This window comes from Mauremys reevesii, linkage group 19 (genome assembly GCF_016161935.1).
Source record: "Mauremys reevesii isolate NIE-2019 linkage group 19, ASM1616193v1, whole genome shotgun sequence".
NCBI classification, from domain to species: domain Eukaryota; kingdom Metazoa; phylum Chordata; order Testudines; family Geoemydidae; genus Mauremys; species Mauremys reevesii.
Genome location: NC_052641.1, coordinates 14528566 through 14544454, shown reverse-complemented (window position 1 = coordinate 14544454; position 15889 = coordinate 14528566). Strand labels below are relative to the sequence as shown.

The following is a 15889-nucleotide window of genomic DNA, read 5'->3' as shown; positions in this document are numbered from 1 at the left end:
AGGGCCCATGGAATCATTCCCTATTTACAGTGAGAAATGGAACAAAGGAGGCAGCGATTGCCCGCACGCATCTTTGACCGTGGGACTAGGTGTAGGACTCGATTTTGAGCTTGATGAAACGAGGATAAAACTGGCATAACCCAACACGATGCCAGCTCCCAGGATTTACACTGCTAGCGGCAGTAGAGAGACACCAGATTTTCACTGGACTGTGACCAGAATCTGAAAAAGAAATCGGGCTCGGCTGTTTGTTCACAGGGCCGACAGAATGAAAACATCTCAGTTACCCAGAGCTAGGGGGGAAAAAGAGCCTTCGCATTGTCAAAGCCTGGCCCTGACGCCAAGATTTTATTCGCGGTTCTGTGCTGGGCACTTGATCAAGTCACTGAACTGCGTGCGAGGGATCGTTCCCTCCTCCCGGCCGGCGGGGGCCTGGCTGCTGGCAGCCCAGAAAGGGCTGTGCAGAAAGAGGTGCTAGACAATACTTGAAGACTCTCAAGCAGTGAAATCAGATGCCACATTGGCCTGTTACTCTGCCCCCACCCAAAACAGAGCAGCCGCTGGGCCTGCTCGCTCCCTCCTGGGAAATCAGCCCCCCTCTCTTAGCCCAAGAGGGGCACTGAAACAGGGGAGGGTGCCCCTGTGGAGCTTCATTCCTGCCGAAGTGCCACGCTTGCTCTCTACAACACAGGCCGACTCCGCAGCAGCTCCAAGGGGCTGGAGCCGCAGCTTGTTCCACGTTAAATGGTGGGGGGCTGGTTAAAGTACAAAAGCCAAGAGCGAGCTGCCCAGGGCCGGCCGGGTTTGTCTGCACAGTGACGGAGCGCAGGGCGCAAATCGAAAGCTAGCGAGCGCCGGCGTCGCAGCCTGGCTTGCACTAAGTCACTGTGCAGACAAGCCCTTAAACCCCCGCCCCCCCCCAGTCAGCGTTTCCTTGTGGGCTGCTCACGCGCCGCGCGGTAACGGCTGGGGGTGGTTTGAGAGGCCTGCCGCAGGCTCCCACTCAGAAGTGCTAGACCAGCCATGCAAGGTGGCCTGCCCACCTGGAGCAAGCGGGACGCAGCTGTTCAGAGCCAGGCTGGAGCCCCTACCCTGGCCCGGGCTCTTTATTCTGCAGCGGGTGGCAGGGTAGGGCTTGCTTGGAACAAGCTCATTCAGGAAGTGGCAAATACTTCCTAGCCTGTAATTCTACAACGGCCCCAGAGCCCCCGCCCCGTGTCAGCAGTGAGGGGCCAGCCTGCCCTCCCAACCCCCGCTCTGGGCGCAGGGCCAGGGCTGCATTTGGAGTCTCTGTCAATGGGTGGTTGGCTACAACATTATTTTAAAAATCCTTTAGGGTGAGAGATTTCCCTTCTCCTGGACAGGGAGGGAGGGACATGAGAGCACAATCCCAGCAAGCCGTGGGCAGCCTGACTCCCCCCTTCTGACTCAACTGTCCAATTGAGGCAAGCTGGTCCCGGCCGAGGTTGTGTATTAACCCAACTCTGCTGTGCCCCTGGGGAAGGGGGCACTGGCCTCCTACCCCCGCACAGATAAATATGGATTTAGTCAAATCTTGAAAAAGTTTTTGCTCTGAAAAACTTTGAGATTCCATGAAGACACTAACAATTTTGCTATTATTACTGATTTTGCGTGGAAGATATATGGCTGCCCAGCACCATTGTAATACCTCACGATAGCCCCAGAGCCTCTTTTCTTCCTCCCCTTGGGAAGATCTGCTCCATCCTGAGGAAATGGCACAGATTTTGGAGAGAGGCCAAACAAAATCACCCCTTTTTCATGACTGTAAGCGAGCCCCGACATCTACCTCTCTCTGCCTTCGCGACAGATTTCACGTCCCAGGAACCTACAACCTCCTGCCTCAGACTAGTTTCGGGAAGACAGCAAGAAACGCCTAGCTGAACTGACCCCAGTTCAGGCACCCAGAGGAGAGGAGGGTTAGGAGCAGCAAAGTAGTGAGCTGGAGCAGGAGCCAGTGAGTTCTACCCCCTCATCTCCTGGCTCCCCTGCAGCAGGGAGAGCTGATGCTGCACCCTCGTCCGCACGCCCTGAACCGAGCGGGGTTCAGGCATAGCGCACGCAGCATCCTCTGGCGGCAGGCAAACAAACCAAGGCAGGGCAGCTGCAGGAGTTCTCACTCTGCCTCTCGTACCCCCATCTGGTGCAGCATCCTCTCTAGAGAGCCTCCAGCCTGGGTGGGGGGCGTGTTTAAGCAGAGTCTGTGTACAGAGGTGCAACAGCAGGAGAGTGTATTTGGCAGCTGTCTTTTCTCACAAACAGCAGCAACGCAGAAGACCCGCCCCGATCTTTCCAGCCAGCCCCAGCAGAGTTATTCAGGACACCCCACCCCACCCTGAATTTTAACCATGAAGCGTCTGGACCACACGATAGGTGTCCTCTGGATCCCCCCAGAAGGGGCCTGCTGGGCTGATCCTGGCACAGCAGTACCTCTTGGTAAACAGCCTCTCCCAGCCCGGGTTCATCTCATGGCAAACGTATAGACATGGTAGATTTCATCAGGGAAGTTCTCTTGCCTTTCTTCAGCCAGGAGGTTGAGGCCTGCGCGCCGGACGATCGTCCGCACTACGTCCAGGTCCCGGCACACGCTGCTGTCCACATCGTCCATGATGACTCCCTCCTGGGCCATGTTGTCCTTGATGACAATGATGCCATTGGGGCGCAGGCCAACCTTGCATCTCTTCAGGAAGTCAGACAGATGGTCGTCAGTCAGGTGTCCTGGCGAGGGGAGGAGCACACGAGCGTTAGCAGGGACCATGTAGAACACAGACCAGTCATGAGGAGCTGAGTACTGCTGTATCTGTGTGGGGAACAGCTGGTGTTCTGGTGATCCACCCCTAGACAGGTGTGTGGGTCAGTTCTGCAGATCATGGCATCACCTAATGGATTAAGGCAAGCTGTTCTACCTGCCCTCCTCAGGTAAATCTCACACCAGCCAGTGCATATCCTCAGTACAAGAGAACATAAGTAGGCTAGGGACAGCAGAACCGAATGGGCCTTTTCCATATGGCAGAGGTTCTCTCACCTATTACCCACTGGATCCAGATGACGTCATAGGAGTTGGGCTCGGGGCTGAAGTCCTGCAGGCCGCAGCAGAAGTAGTTCCTCACTCGCCTGCCCTCTTCTCCTAGGTAGGTCCTCGCCTTGGTCAGGAAGTCCTCAGTCACATCCACCATGTCCACTGCTTTGAAGAGAGGCAACAGCAGCCTCTTGGTGATCCTGCCGATCCCAGCCCCACAGTCCAGGGCGCAGGTGGTTCCTGTCCTGTTAGGACCATCCTGAAATGAAAGTGAAAATGAGGGACAGGAGAGACATAACCCTGCCAAGAGGAACCTCAAAGCTCACAAGCTACAACAGAGGGACATGGCAATGGGTGCTGGGCACTGGACCTTGGCAATGCCAGCTGAGGGCCTCTTTTGTCATAGAACAGCACGGTCAGCGGCACTACAAGCTGCCCTCCTGTTGCCCGGCAGAGAGGAGATCCGCTCAACAAGGAGTGGGGGGCTCGGTCTCCACAGGTTATTCTATCCGTGACCTCTCAGCTGAGACGCCAACAAGGGAGCTTCCCGCCCCCTACATTCACAGTGAGACTCGGTTGGGCTGCATGGACACCTGGTTGCTACAGGTATTGAACTGAGATCATTTCCCAGTGGGCAGAGGTTTGGGGTTGGCTTCATGTGGCGTGATCAGCCAGACATGAGGACCACTCACAAATCCCCCTTTAACAGTGGGTGTGGATGACCAGCTAGGCCTTGAAGGCACTGGACAGCCAAAGGAAAGAGACAACGGCCCATCTTCCCCCTGTGCAGAACGGTCAGGTCTCTAGACAGAGCGCTATGGAAAGCTGTGGGGTGGGAGAGAGCCACTCAGCAGGTGTTTGGAGCGCGGAGGACATCGACCCACTGTTAAAGGACAAGCTGTAGGACACCTCCGCCCCTCCCCAGACGGATCCAGACCACCTACCCGAAGGAACTTAAGCAGGAATTTTTTGGAGCTGTTGATGTCAATGCTGGAGATGTGGCCGTACCCACCCAGCATGCCGTCCACCGTGGGCGGCACATCCTTCCAGTATTTCTCAGCCTTGGAATAAAATTCCATCTCATCCTCCACCACCTCGCTCGTCATGCTGCTGAGTGGAACTGCCCCCTGGGCTAGGGACTTACCCCGCTCCTCAAAAGAGAGGAAAAGGAAACAAAGATACGTCAGCCTGCCAGAGGCAAAAAGTCACTTTGCACCAAGAGCAGCACAAATCATGGAGACCAAGCAGGGCAACGTATTGTCAGGCCCTGTCTACAAGCCGCCAGTGTTCATACCACCTGGGCCCATTCTGAACAGGGTTAAACGAGAAGAGTTTAACCACCGTGTTGTCCATGTTGATCTCAATTGCAGGAGGGCCTGGTTAATTTCACTTTACCGCTACTTGAGAAAGTTTTGGGCAGTGGCAAAAGCAGTGGAGCAACCTGCAAGCTCAGTGTATAAGTGCTGCACTGGCTTGCAAGCTGCAGTCTTCCCCGTTGCAGCCATCAGGCCAGGGTTTACCTTTTTTTTTTTTTTCCCCCAGTGAAAACTGATGCCTGGGACACCACCACCCTCATTAAGAAAGGTTTCCTACCAACCACCCGCAAACATCTTCTCCCATCTCAAAAGCCCTGACAACTTCTCTCCCTTCCTGGCATCTGCTCTCTTCAAATCCATACACGGGTTTGCCCTCTGTTCTTGGAGCTTACATCCGTCAAGTGTTTGCAAATCCATCACAGCCTCCCTTCAAGAACTCACAGCCAGGCTAGACATGCTGAGCTCTGCTGACCTTTCCTCCAAGTCATCCCTTCCTGCCCTTCTCGTTGACAGGGTGAGATTCTGGGCAGTGTCTTGGGCTTTAAGCCACTTTTGCAGCCTTCCAATCCTGGGCTCTTCATGGGGCCACCCGATGAGCCACAGCACGGCACAGAATCTCTGCAGCTCCCAACACGTCCCCCGCATCCCCAGCACATGCCCAGCTGCAGGGCTTGTGAGGGAGTCCTTGCAAGGCGACCTTTAGAGCAGATTTCTGCTTGGCCTGCACTGAGGGAAGTCTCCCTCCAGCCAGATGCAGGCTTTTAGGACCTTTCAGCTCCAATCTGGCCCTTTTATGCAGCGCGAAGAGGCAGGCGCAGGGACAATGACCTCACCCCCAGTACCTATCTGGCAGTGACGTGCCCAGAACTGGACGCAACATCCCAGGTGCAGTCACACCATAACCAGATGGTCATAACCCTGCTCCATGATGTGCATGTTCAGAGGCTGAACTCTCATTTTCACTCACTTCCCTTCCTACCCCTGCCTGAAAGCCTTATGAGAGTTACATTTTATAGATTACATGTTTATCTAGGTTGACACCCCATCAATCACCCCCAATTACAGCCAGGGTAGCTAAAGGTTATTCTAAGCACCTACCTGAAGAGACCGTAAATTTCAGTCATGACCATAAGTTGGATGCTTGGCAATATAACAAAGTCAAGGTATAATCAGGAATACAAGCTGTAAATTCCTAAAGACATCTCATAATTCAAACCACTGAGGACTTGATTCAGTGCGCTGAGGATTAAAAACTAGATTTAACGTGGCCAAAGGGTAAATTCAAGGACTCCAAACACCTTTACAGCAAAAGAAACAGATGGTTTCGTGGACTAACTTTCCTGAGAAATATAAAAATCTTTTCAAGGGAAGCCTAAAGAGCTTCCAATACCCTGGCAGGATTTCAAACCGCAACAGAGAGGGAACAAAATAAAAAGTATCCAGAGACTAATAGCTCAGGGAGGTGGTAACAGGTTATGGGAAGTCTCACCTTGATCACCAGCTTGAATCCAGCTTGGGTTGCTAATGATGAAAAGCAGATCCCTGTTCTATGGCCTGTGTGGAAATAAATGGCTAGGTGTCAGTCCAGTGGCTATAGCGCACACGCAAATTCGATACCGCAAGCGTCAGCGATTAGCTACCATCTCAGCAAGGAACCATGGACCGAATGGACCGGAGAGACGGAGTGTCTCTCTGTAACCTGCAGGGGGCTCCTGCACGGCAGTGCTGAGGCACCTTCAGGTTTGTGATCTTGGTACCTGCACTATTCCTGTTGTGGGGATCTCAGTGGGTGTCAGTCGTCAGGCACATGTGCCAGTTAGCTCTGCCCCTCAAGGCACAAGTGGAAGGGGCTCACACACTATGGGGCCGAGGGCAATGTAAGAACCTACAGAATAGGGCCCTCAGCCCCGCACCTTTCAGCAGCAGTAAATTCCCTTTAAAGACACTTACGATGCAATGCAACAAAATACTCACACTTGTTCCCTGATCGGGGGAGGGAATGAGTATTGGGTTCTATGCCCCAAATTAAACCCTCCTTTGGGCAGATTTCACAGCCCCGGACAGGGACACAATCCCATGTTCTACGAGTCCCTAAGCCTCTGACTGCCAGAAGCTGGGACTGGAGGCCAGGGGATAGATCACTTGATAATTGCCCTGTTCTGTTCATTCCCTCTGAGGCATCTGGCATTAGCCACTGTCGGAAGACAGGATACTGAGCTAGATGGACCTTTGACCTGACCCCTTACGGGTGTTCTTGCGTTCTTACGGACAGGAAAAGAATGCGTTGTGGCAACCCTTCACAGAGGAGGTGGCAATATTCAAGTGCGACATGGGCACTTTAACGGCTTGTCTACATTACAAATGCTGTGCTGGTAACACCAGCAAATCTAGCTTGGGTTGCTAGTGACCGAAAGCTAATGCCAGCAAAGCCGTCTAATGGAGACACAGCTTCTACTGACGAAAGTTCTTTCTCTGGCATAGTTACACCACTTCCCCGGACAACGTAAGTTACGCTGGCAGAGGGACTCTTTGCACATACACTAGGGCTTTTGCCAGCACAGCTATGTCAGGCAGGGGGGGCGTGATAATTTTCCCCACACTCCCTGCTGACATAACTATGTTGGCAAAACTCTGTACCGTGGACCAGGCCTACGAGAACATACCAGGTCCACAGAGAAAGCACTGGGAGTTCGTTTTGCCCTTGGTATGTTAGGGCCTTACCCTGCTCCATGTGAAATTAACGAGATCAGGTACGTAGGGAAACAAAGACACTTAAGCACAACTCAGAGATACTAGTGTAAAACTGACAAGAATTTAGGTTGGTTTTTTTTTTTGGATCACTGCTCAGATCTGCCCCCGAATCACTGCAGGGATTGGGGCCCTTCTGTGCGTGCCTCCTTGCTCAGGCTGATAGGAAGAGGGAGTATCAGTGTTTGGAGGCCTGTGTCCGACTCCCAAAAGAAGTAAAGAAAGATACCCTAGTCATTGCTGCCCAGTCCCCAGTGAGCTCCCACAACAAACCCTCTTCCTAAGGACATTCCCTCCTCTTGGCATCCACGCAGGCATTTCACAAGCATGTGGGACACCTGAGAGTGCCAGGAGCGCAGGTGACACGGAACAACTGTGGCAGCCAACAGCTTCCTCCTGGGACGCTGCTCTGGTGCTGTCATATGAAACTGGCAAAGCCAAAGGGCAGGCCCTGCAGCCTGGCTCTTATCTCCAGGGCCCCTATCTCCAGCTGTCAGGCCAAAGAATGCACTGACCCCAGCAGCCAGCACTCCAGTCACATGAGCATGCAGGAGTGTGACAGAGTCCGCTAAATATACATCTGCTGCCTCTTTGCATGCCAGGGTAGTTCCAGGTTTCCAACCAGACAAGCGCAGGAGAGCACTGACGGTACCCAGACGGTGCCAGCAATCCCAGGGAAGAGAACATGGAACCACATCTTCCCTGCTATTGGTCAAAATCCTGCCTACAACAGGGTGTAAGTCCGGGCAGGGTCTGGCCAAGTGGACCCATGTCTGCCCTAGGGCCTGTCACTCTTGCAGCTACCCCAGTGGCTAAAATCCCAACCTAGGCAAGACCCAAGAGTTCAATGTTTCAGTACCTGGCTCTCAGAAAGACCAGCCAAGTGGTGCTTCCCCTGAAGAAGCGCCTGACTTGGCATGATGCTGTTTTGTTCTGCGCCCAGGCCCTCACCGGTCACTGCACTCTCACGACAGATCTGATTGGTTCTACCTTCCTACCGCAGTAAGAGTCAGGCTGGAGCAATTACACTGAACCCCCTTGAACCACTCACTTCTGGGGGGTAACTTGCTTGGCCCCGGGCACACATACCCTGGTAGTGTAGCCAAGGCATCTGATTGCAAGTACATGGGGAAATGTAATTCCCCCCGAGGGCAGCCGAACCAGCAGAGGGAGCTACAGAGTAAACAGCACGCAGGGTGTTTTACTGCCATATTAGTCAGTGCAGTGGTAAAGACACCTGCCCAGGCCCATCGGAGTTTTCCCCATTACTGGAGCTACCTGGGTGGAGAAGTACAGATCCGTATTTTGCTAGACTCAGCAGGTGGAAATAAACTCAGGCTCCAACCACATCCTTCTCATGTGAAAGGCAACCCAGAACATCACACAGCACTGGCGACACACCAGCCCCAAAGCTGCGTACAAAGCTAACGCTGGTCAAGCTTTTTGTCCCTTGCACCACCAACAAAAAGGTTCAGGGCACTGCGGCGATGCAGAGAACTGTGCTTTTTCAGTGAAGGTTCCCCTATCTCCTCAACCTGGCCCCACATTTTCAAACTTGGGCCCATGTTTAGACCCAACTATCGGTGCTGGGCACCCAGAGCCCCTACTAAAACTGTGTGAATGCAGCAGCTTTTATTTAGGTGCCTACATTCACACACTGAGTGTGAAAACTCTGGCCCTGGTGAATGACGGCACACCGCATTCCCCAGCATGCAGCGTGGCTGCTTACCGGGAAAGTCTGCCACTGCCCAGCTGGGGAAGCCAGAAGCGAACATGCCCCAGAGGCAGAAATCCCACATCCCCCTGCAGGCACCCTCATGCAGGGTGCAGAAGACTGCAATGCCCAACCCTTGTGCCCCCCAGCGCACAGAGCAGAAAGATGTGGCTATGTACATGGTTGGGAGGTTTAACACCCCCTCTCCTTGCCAATTAAAGACCCCTGGGGCATAGGAGTAACCACCAGAAGATGCACAACTCAGCTAAAGAAGCAAATACCAGAGGCCTAGATTGGGGGCACACAGGTAGATGACAACTCCCATTCACAGCAGCTCTCTAACCTCCTCCCCCACTTACCCTCTAACCCCATCCCCTGCAAACGCACAGGGACTGCCCCATGCAAGGTAACGCTGAACCCATCAGCAACCCCCTCCATGCAGTGATGCCCCCTTCTCACAAAAGCATTCACAGCAAGCATCAGCAGCAAGCACAGGGGAGCCATGCTGTCAAAGGGGAGAGGGAGAAATGGGGAGCAGTGTGGAGGCCCTGGGTGGGTGGCAATTTCTCTGCAGATCTTGCGGTATCAGTGGACTAAGAAGGCTGAACCTCCTGCCTGCTCTGTGGGGGGGGGGCGGCAAACCAGGCCTACCCCCCCATCCCACCCTCCTGGCAAGATGGCTCAGGGAAGCAAATCCTCTGGACTTCGTCTACTCCACCTGTTTCTCACGGACTCTAAGGCCATGTCTACACTGGCACTTATGTCAGCAAAACTTTGTCACTCGGGAGTGTGGGGAAAAAAACAGCCCCCTGAGCAATATAATTTTTGCCAACATAAGCACTCTCGTGCGCAGCGCTATGTCCGCGGGGGACGCTCTCCAGCCGACATAAAACCTGCTCAACAAGCACCGGTAGCTATGTCGACATTGGCGTAACAGAGCTACATGAGCGTTCTTACAGCGGCACAGTGCAAGTGCTCATCTCGACAATATATTAGTGAGATTTCTAAAGGCAGGGGAATGAGCCACGGCTCCCCGAGCCACAGACCAGCTAAACAGTAAGTAGCGGTGTGGTTAAGAAATAAGACTTTGCACCTACAGAGCACCTTTCATCAGAGGAGCTCACAGCACTGAGATGTCACATAATGCAAGGCACACAAAGAGGTGTGTGCACACGCACCCTGACCATGGGGTGCACACGGGTGCGCACACACACCTGGTGTGACGTTATTGACCATTTACAGGAGGAAAGCCGTGTTTTGAGCTTTGGGGTGGGGATTTCCCAGCTCCCCTTACAAATAAGCTCAGCCAGGACTCTTGACTCACACACCCTTTGAGGTTACCCCCAAATCCTGAAGATTCACCAGGGGAACCCCACTCACGCTCCCTTGATTTTAGCCTGCTGTGTGTAAGGCTAATCAGTATCCTGCTGGCAGCAGGCTGTGGCCAGGGCCCTGAGATACCAGCCTGCCATGAGCAGCCAAGGACTGAAGCCTTCCCCATGTGCCAGGGTCTCTTGCTTGGAGGCCCGGCTGCCTGGGAGGCACTGGGGCCGCTGGTGCATGGGGTGTCTGGAGGAACCTGGACCGGGGAGCTTGGTTTGGGGGTTCCTGGTTGATGGGGAGAGGCGGGGGGGGGGCTGCGCTCTCCAGGCCGGGAGCGGAGGAGGTGCCCCGGGGCACCCCGCACTGGAGCAGCCCCGGGATCCGGGCCTGCCTCTCCGCTCCCCAGCTCCCGTGCCACGTGGGCCGGGCCGGGGGAACGCAGCGAGCCCCGGGCCTGCCTCCTCGGGGTAAGTGACCAGGGCAGGCCCGCTTCCCCCCTCCCTCGTCCCCGGGGAACCTGCTGCAGCTTCCTCCCCACCTCCGGTGCAAACTCACCCCGGGTCTGCAGCGCCTGGGGTGGGGGGAGCGGGGGGGGGTCTCCTCCCGTCCCAGCAGCAGCGACGCACCCCCTGGATTTCCCCCCCCTCCTGCAGCAGCAGCTGCTGCACGCTGGCCGGCCTGCCTGCTCCTCCTCCGCGCGAGCGTAATTTCCTTAAATAGTTCAGAGTGAAAATCCCTCCCACCAGGGCCAGGGGGAGAGATTTATTCCAGGTTACAGCAGGGAGCCACCTACCAGGGGGAGGGGAGAGAGAGAGCTCGCTCCTTTCACTGCTCTTCTAGCTCCCCTGCTGGGCTCTGCCCCCTCCTCCCTCTCCAGGCCAAGGCAGAGCCACCAGGCATGAAGGCTCTTAGGAAACAGCACCAGGGACCCAGGCAGGTTGAGGCTGGCTGGAGAGTTAGGGCTGTGGTCAGAGCACACACAGCTCAGACTGAGGCCTGGCCCGTGTGGGCGCCCAGGGCCTCTGGAAATGTGGCCCTTTGTACCTCTGCATGGTAGTTTCTGTCTCGCTCCCCCAGCCGTAAGGGCCCCAGAGGGTGTTTGCAGCCCACGCCCGTGCAATCCGATTTGCGAACGTTCGACTGGCGCGGTGAGCTCTACCAGCGCTGCCCAAGCTAGTAAAGCGCATCTGGCCCCTTGGTCTCTCTCTGTGCAGCACCGCTGAAATGCAGCTGCCTGTGGGGTGGAGAGTGGCGACCAATTCGTGCCTATCGATGGGCAAAGAGCGCGAGGAAGGGAAAATTTGGGTGTAGGGCACCAGGGCAAACTTCCTGTTCTCAGGAGGGGAGGTATCCTGGAGCAGAGGGTATGGTCCTGGACTGGAAGTCAGAAAAGCTGGCTTCTGCCCTTAGCTCTGCCACTGACTGAGTGACCTCTGGCAAGTCACATCACCTCATGTCACAGCTTTGTGCCAAGTTTCTCCACTTGCAAAACTGAGTATTGACAGTACTTGAGCTGCTTGGACTCAGGCCAAACCCCAGAGCCCTGAAGCAGGATTCTCAAACCAGGCAGAGGAACACCTGTCTCACAAGTTGGGCTCGATCCCATAGGTATGCGTAGAACATGCTTAACACAGGGTATGTGCCTGCCCCTGCGGGAGGGCTGGAGCCAGGTCACTGACAGGTGGAGGAGGCAGCACAGTGCCTGCTCCAAAGACAGCTTCATTCCCAGAGGTGGCTGCATTTCAGTAACGGCGTCGACAGGCAGATGAGTCCCTGAACATCTGGTCATGTTCACATATTGCGATTCTGTAAAGCTGCTCGGGGGTCTTTGTTTTTTTCAATATTGACTAGTAGGGGTTTTTAATGCTTCTCTACCAGCTAGGTGAGCGATGGCCCAGGGTGAGCCATCACTCTATCACAGGTACTTACATGGCCCCTGTTACCACAGTATGTGAGCTGCTCACACCGTCCCTGTGAGGTAGGGGAGAGCCATTTCACGGTTGGGGAACTGAGGCAGAGAGACCAAGACCCGGATTCACAAAGGGATTGAGGTGTTGCCATGCTGAGCATGGCGGTGCCTGATTTTAGGAGCCCAGAAAAATCCCAGGAACTGTGATTCACAAAGACCAGGTTCAGCGCCTAGGAGCCCTGTACAATGACCGGGAAGTAAGGCCTTAGAACAGGGGTGGGCAAACTTTTTGACCCGAGGGCCATATCTGGGTGGGGAAATTGTATGCAGGGCCATGAATGTAGGGGGCTGGGGTGCGGAAGGGAGTGCGGGGTGTGGGAGGGGGTGTGATGTGCAGAAAGGGGCTCAGGTCAGGGGGTTGGGGTGCAGGAGGAGTTGTGGAGTGCAGGAGGGGGCTCAGGGCAGGGGGTTGGGATGCAGGGTACAGGAGGGGTTCAGGGTGTGGGCTCCAGCCCGGCGTTGCTTGCCTCGAGCGGCTCTGGGGTGGCAGCAGCGCTAAGGCAGGCTCCCTGCCTGCCCTGGCCCCACGCAGCTCCCAGAAGTGGCCAGCATGTCCGGCAGTGGCTCCTGGGGGTGGGATGGGGGCAGGTGGCTCCGCTGCATGTGGGTACCACCCCTGAAGCTCCCATTGGCTGCGGTTCCCCATTCCCAGCCAATGGGAGCAGCAGGGGGTGGTGCCTGCAGGCGAGAGCAGTGCAGGGTGGAGCCTAAACCTGGGACTTAGGCACCTAAGAGACAACACCCCAGGTCCCACATAGGCAGGGAATTGAACTCCAGGTCTTCCAGGTGCCAGACTTGATCCCTGACCATCTGCCCTCCCTGCCAGTCATTGAGTGCCAGTGCCATGAGTCACTCCAGGGAAATAAATCAAATGATAAAAAATAAAAATCAAAGAAATTACCTTCTGCTGGAACGTTTCAGTCACATGTTACCGTGGATACAGGGTTCTGTTAACAGTATTCCTCTCTCCCTAGGAATCACTGACAGGTTCAGTAACCAATAAGGAAGCAGTACTTCAGCCTCAGTGTTCCATAGGGTGTGTCTTTTTAAAATAAATGTACATCATTTTATTTTTTCATCAGAAAGGCCCTCGTGGCCACGTGCAAACCAGAGTGTGATGTGGGGAAACACCAGCAGGTCCAGGCCATTCCCTGCCGGGTCCACTGCTGATAAAAGAAACACAACTTGTGATCCCCAAAAGAAGGACAACAACCCACAACATACCAAGGTGGAGTCAGTCACCTCAGACACTTGAGCTCAGTAAACTCAGGAAAAGCTGTGTCCATTAAGTTTGGGATTTCAAAGTTCAGGAGTATGGGGATCCAGAGATCTGACCTGAGCCATAAAATCTGGATTCAGAGCCAGACTTGTGGGCAAAATGTTGGGATCTGAGGTTTTGGCCTATCTCTAAGGAATGAGAAAACATGCTTTAAATTGTTCACATGTTCAGCACATATGAACATACTCACATGCCCTACTGCAAGCACATGCAGTTGCACTCCCCACACTGTCACACAAACATGTAAGCACATCTTCACACCTCTAACTGAGAGAGTTAGGAAGAAACTTCCTTCATGGACAGGTTAATCCATAACTTCCCACCTCTGGATTCTTGCACTTTTCTCTGAAGCAGGGAACTGAGGAGGTAACAGCGTATTGGAGAAAAACAATTGTGGTACCAATCTTCGAAATAGGAAAACAGAATGATTCTGGCAATCACCATCTTTTAAGTCTAATTTCAAACTTTCATAGACCAAATATTAAGAGAAAAAAATCTGCAAGCACACCTGGAGGATAACGAACAAATCATGCCAGATATATTCAGTGTTCTGAAGGAACTCAAATATGAAATTGCAGAACTACTAACTGTGGTATGTAACCTATCCCTGAAATCAGCCTCTGCACCAAATGACTGGAAGGTAGCTAATGTAATGCTGTTTTTTAAAAAGGGCTCCAGAAGAGATCCTGGCAACTACAGGTTGGTAAGCCTAACTGGGCAAACTGGTAGAAACTATAGTAAAGAAAGGAATTATCAGACACATAGATAAACATGATATGTTGGGGAAGAGTCACACAGCTTTGGTAAAGGGAAATCATGCCTCACCAGTCTATAAGAATTCTTTAGGGAATCAACAAGCATGTGGATAAGGGTGATCCAGTGGATATAGTGTACTTGGACTTTCAGAAAGGCTCTGACAAGGTCCTTCACCAAAGGCTGTTAAGGAAACTAAGTAACCATGGGATAAGAGGGATGATCCTCTCATGGATCAGTAACTGGTTGAAAGATAGGAAACAAAGGTAGGAATAAATGATCAGAAGAACAGCAGGGTCCCCCTCAAGGATCTGCACTGTTCAATATATTCATGAATGATCTGGAAGAGGGGGTGAACAGTGTAGTGGCAAAGTTTGCAATCTATACAAAATTATTCAAGGTAGTCCAAAGCAGACTGCGAGGAGTTACAGTGGGATCTCTCAAAAGTGATGACTGGGCAACAAAATGGCAGATGAAATTCAACATAGATAAGTGCAAAGTAATGCACATTGGAAAAATCATCCCAACTATGATGGTCTCTAAATTAGCTATTACCATCCAGGAAAGAGATCTTGGAGTCACCATGGATAGTTCTCTGAAAATTTCCCATTGAATGCGGAGCAGCAGTCAAAAAGGTTAACAGTATGTCAGAAACTATTAGGATAGAAAATAAGGCAGAAAACATCATCATGCCACTATATAAATCCATGGTGCACCCACATCTTGAATACAGTGTCCAGTCCTGGTCATCCCATATCAGAAAGGATATAGTGGAACGGGAAAAGGTTCAGAAAAGGGTAACAAAGGTGACCAAGGATACGGAACCACTTCCATACAAGGAGAGACTAAAAAATCATATGATTGTTCACCTTAGAAGAGATGATTAAGGGGTGATATGGTCGAGGGCTATAATATCATAAATGGTGTTGGGGGAAAAGTGTTATTTACCCTTTCCCACAATACAAAAATCAGGAGTCACCTGATGAAATTAATAGGCAGCAGGCTTAATGCAAACAAGAGAAAGTACTTTTTCACACAGTCCACAACCTGTGGAACTCATTGCCATGGGATGTTGTGAAGGCCAAAAATATAACTAGGTTCAAAAAAGAACTAGATAAGTTCATGGAGGATAGGTCCATCCGTGGCTATTAGCCAAGATGGCTAGGGACAGAGCCCCATGCTCGGGGTGACCCTAAATCTCCGACTACCGGAAGCTGGTAGTGGAAGACAGGTGGATCGCTCCATAATTGTCCTGTTGTATAAACGCCTGCTGATGCTCTATATGGGCCACTGTCAGAGACTGGGTGGGCAAGATTGAGCATGGTCCGACCCAGTATGACAGCTCTTGTGTTCTTATGTAATTTTTATTGATTGAATCACAAAAGTAGCAGATATAGTAAATTTTGGATTTCAGTAAGACATTTGACATGGTATCTCACTAAACCTTATGTGGAAAAAAATAGTTCAAATTAGCTTTTACACACTGTCTTGGTAACTGACAACTACCTGAAAGGCTGTCATAACAATAGTACTGTAATACCTTGCTCTGATATAGCGCTTTTCATCAGTAGATCTTAAAGCACTTTACAAAAGAGGTTAGCATCATTATCCCCATTTTACAGATGGAGAAACTGAGGTGCAGGGCAGAGAAGTGACTTGCCCATGGTCACCCAGCAGGCCAGTGGCAGATCCAGGAATATAGCCCAGGTCTCCTAAATCCCAAACCAGTGCTCTACCCACTATACCAGGG

General features: G+C 52.6%; 1 protein-coding gene across 5 annotated transcripts; it reads right to left on the bottom strand.

Moving 5' to 3' along the window:
• Nucleotides 1–931: 931 nt before the first annotated feature.
• NTMT1 (N-terminal Xaa-Pro-Lys N-methyltransferase 1) lies at nucleotides 932–13027 on the bottom strand. Of its 5 annotated transcripts, none has more exons than XM_039506257.1 (5): nucleotides 13009–13027; nucleotides 5843–5907; nucleotides 3982–4188; nucleotides 3044–3296; nucleotides 932–2736 (listed from the first exon to the last, which is right to left on the bottom strand). In XM_039506257.1, the coding sequence occupies exons 3-5, from the start codon at nucleotides 4141–4143 to the stop codon at nucleotides 2480–2482; spliced, it is 672 nt and encodes a 223-aa protein (XP_039362191.1). In that variant the 5' UTR covers nucleotides 4144–4188; nucleotides 5843–5907; nucleotides 13009–13027; the 3' UTR covers nucleotides 932–2479. The 5 variants fall into 5 exon arrangements, with proteins under 5 accessions (XP_039362191.1, XP_039362192.1, XP_039362189.1 ...); XM_039506258.1 differs by lacking the exon at nucleotides 13009–13027 and adding an exon at nucleotides 12068–12087; XM_039506255.1 differs by lacking the exon at nucleotides 13009–13027 and adding an exon at nucleotides 10694–10851.
• Nucleotides 13028–15889: the final 2862 nt, after the last annotated feature.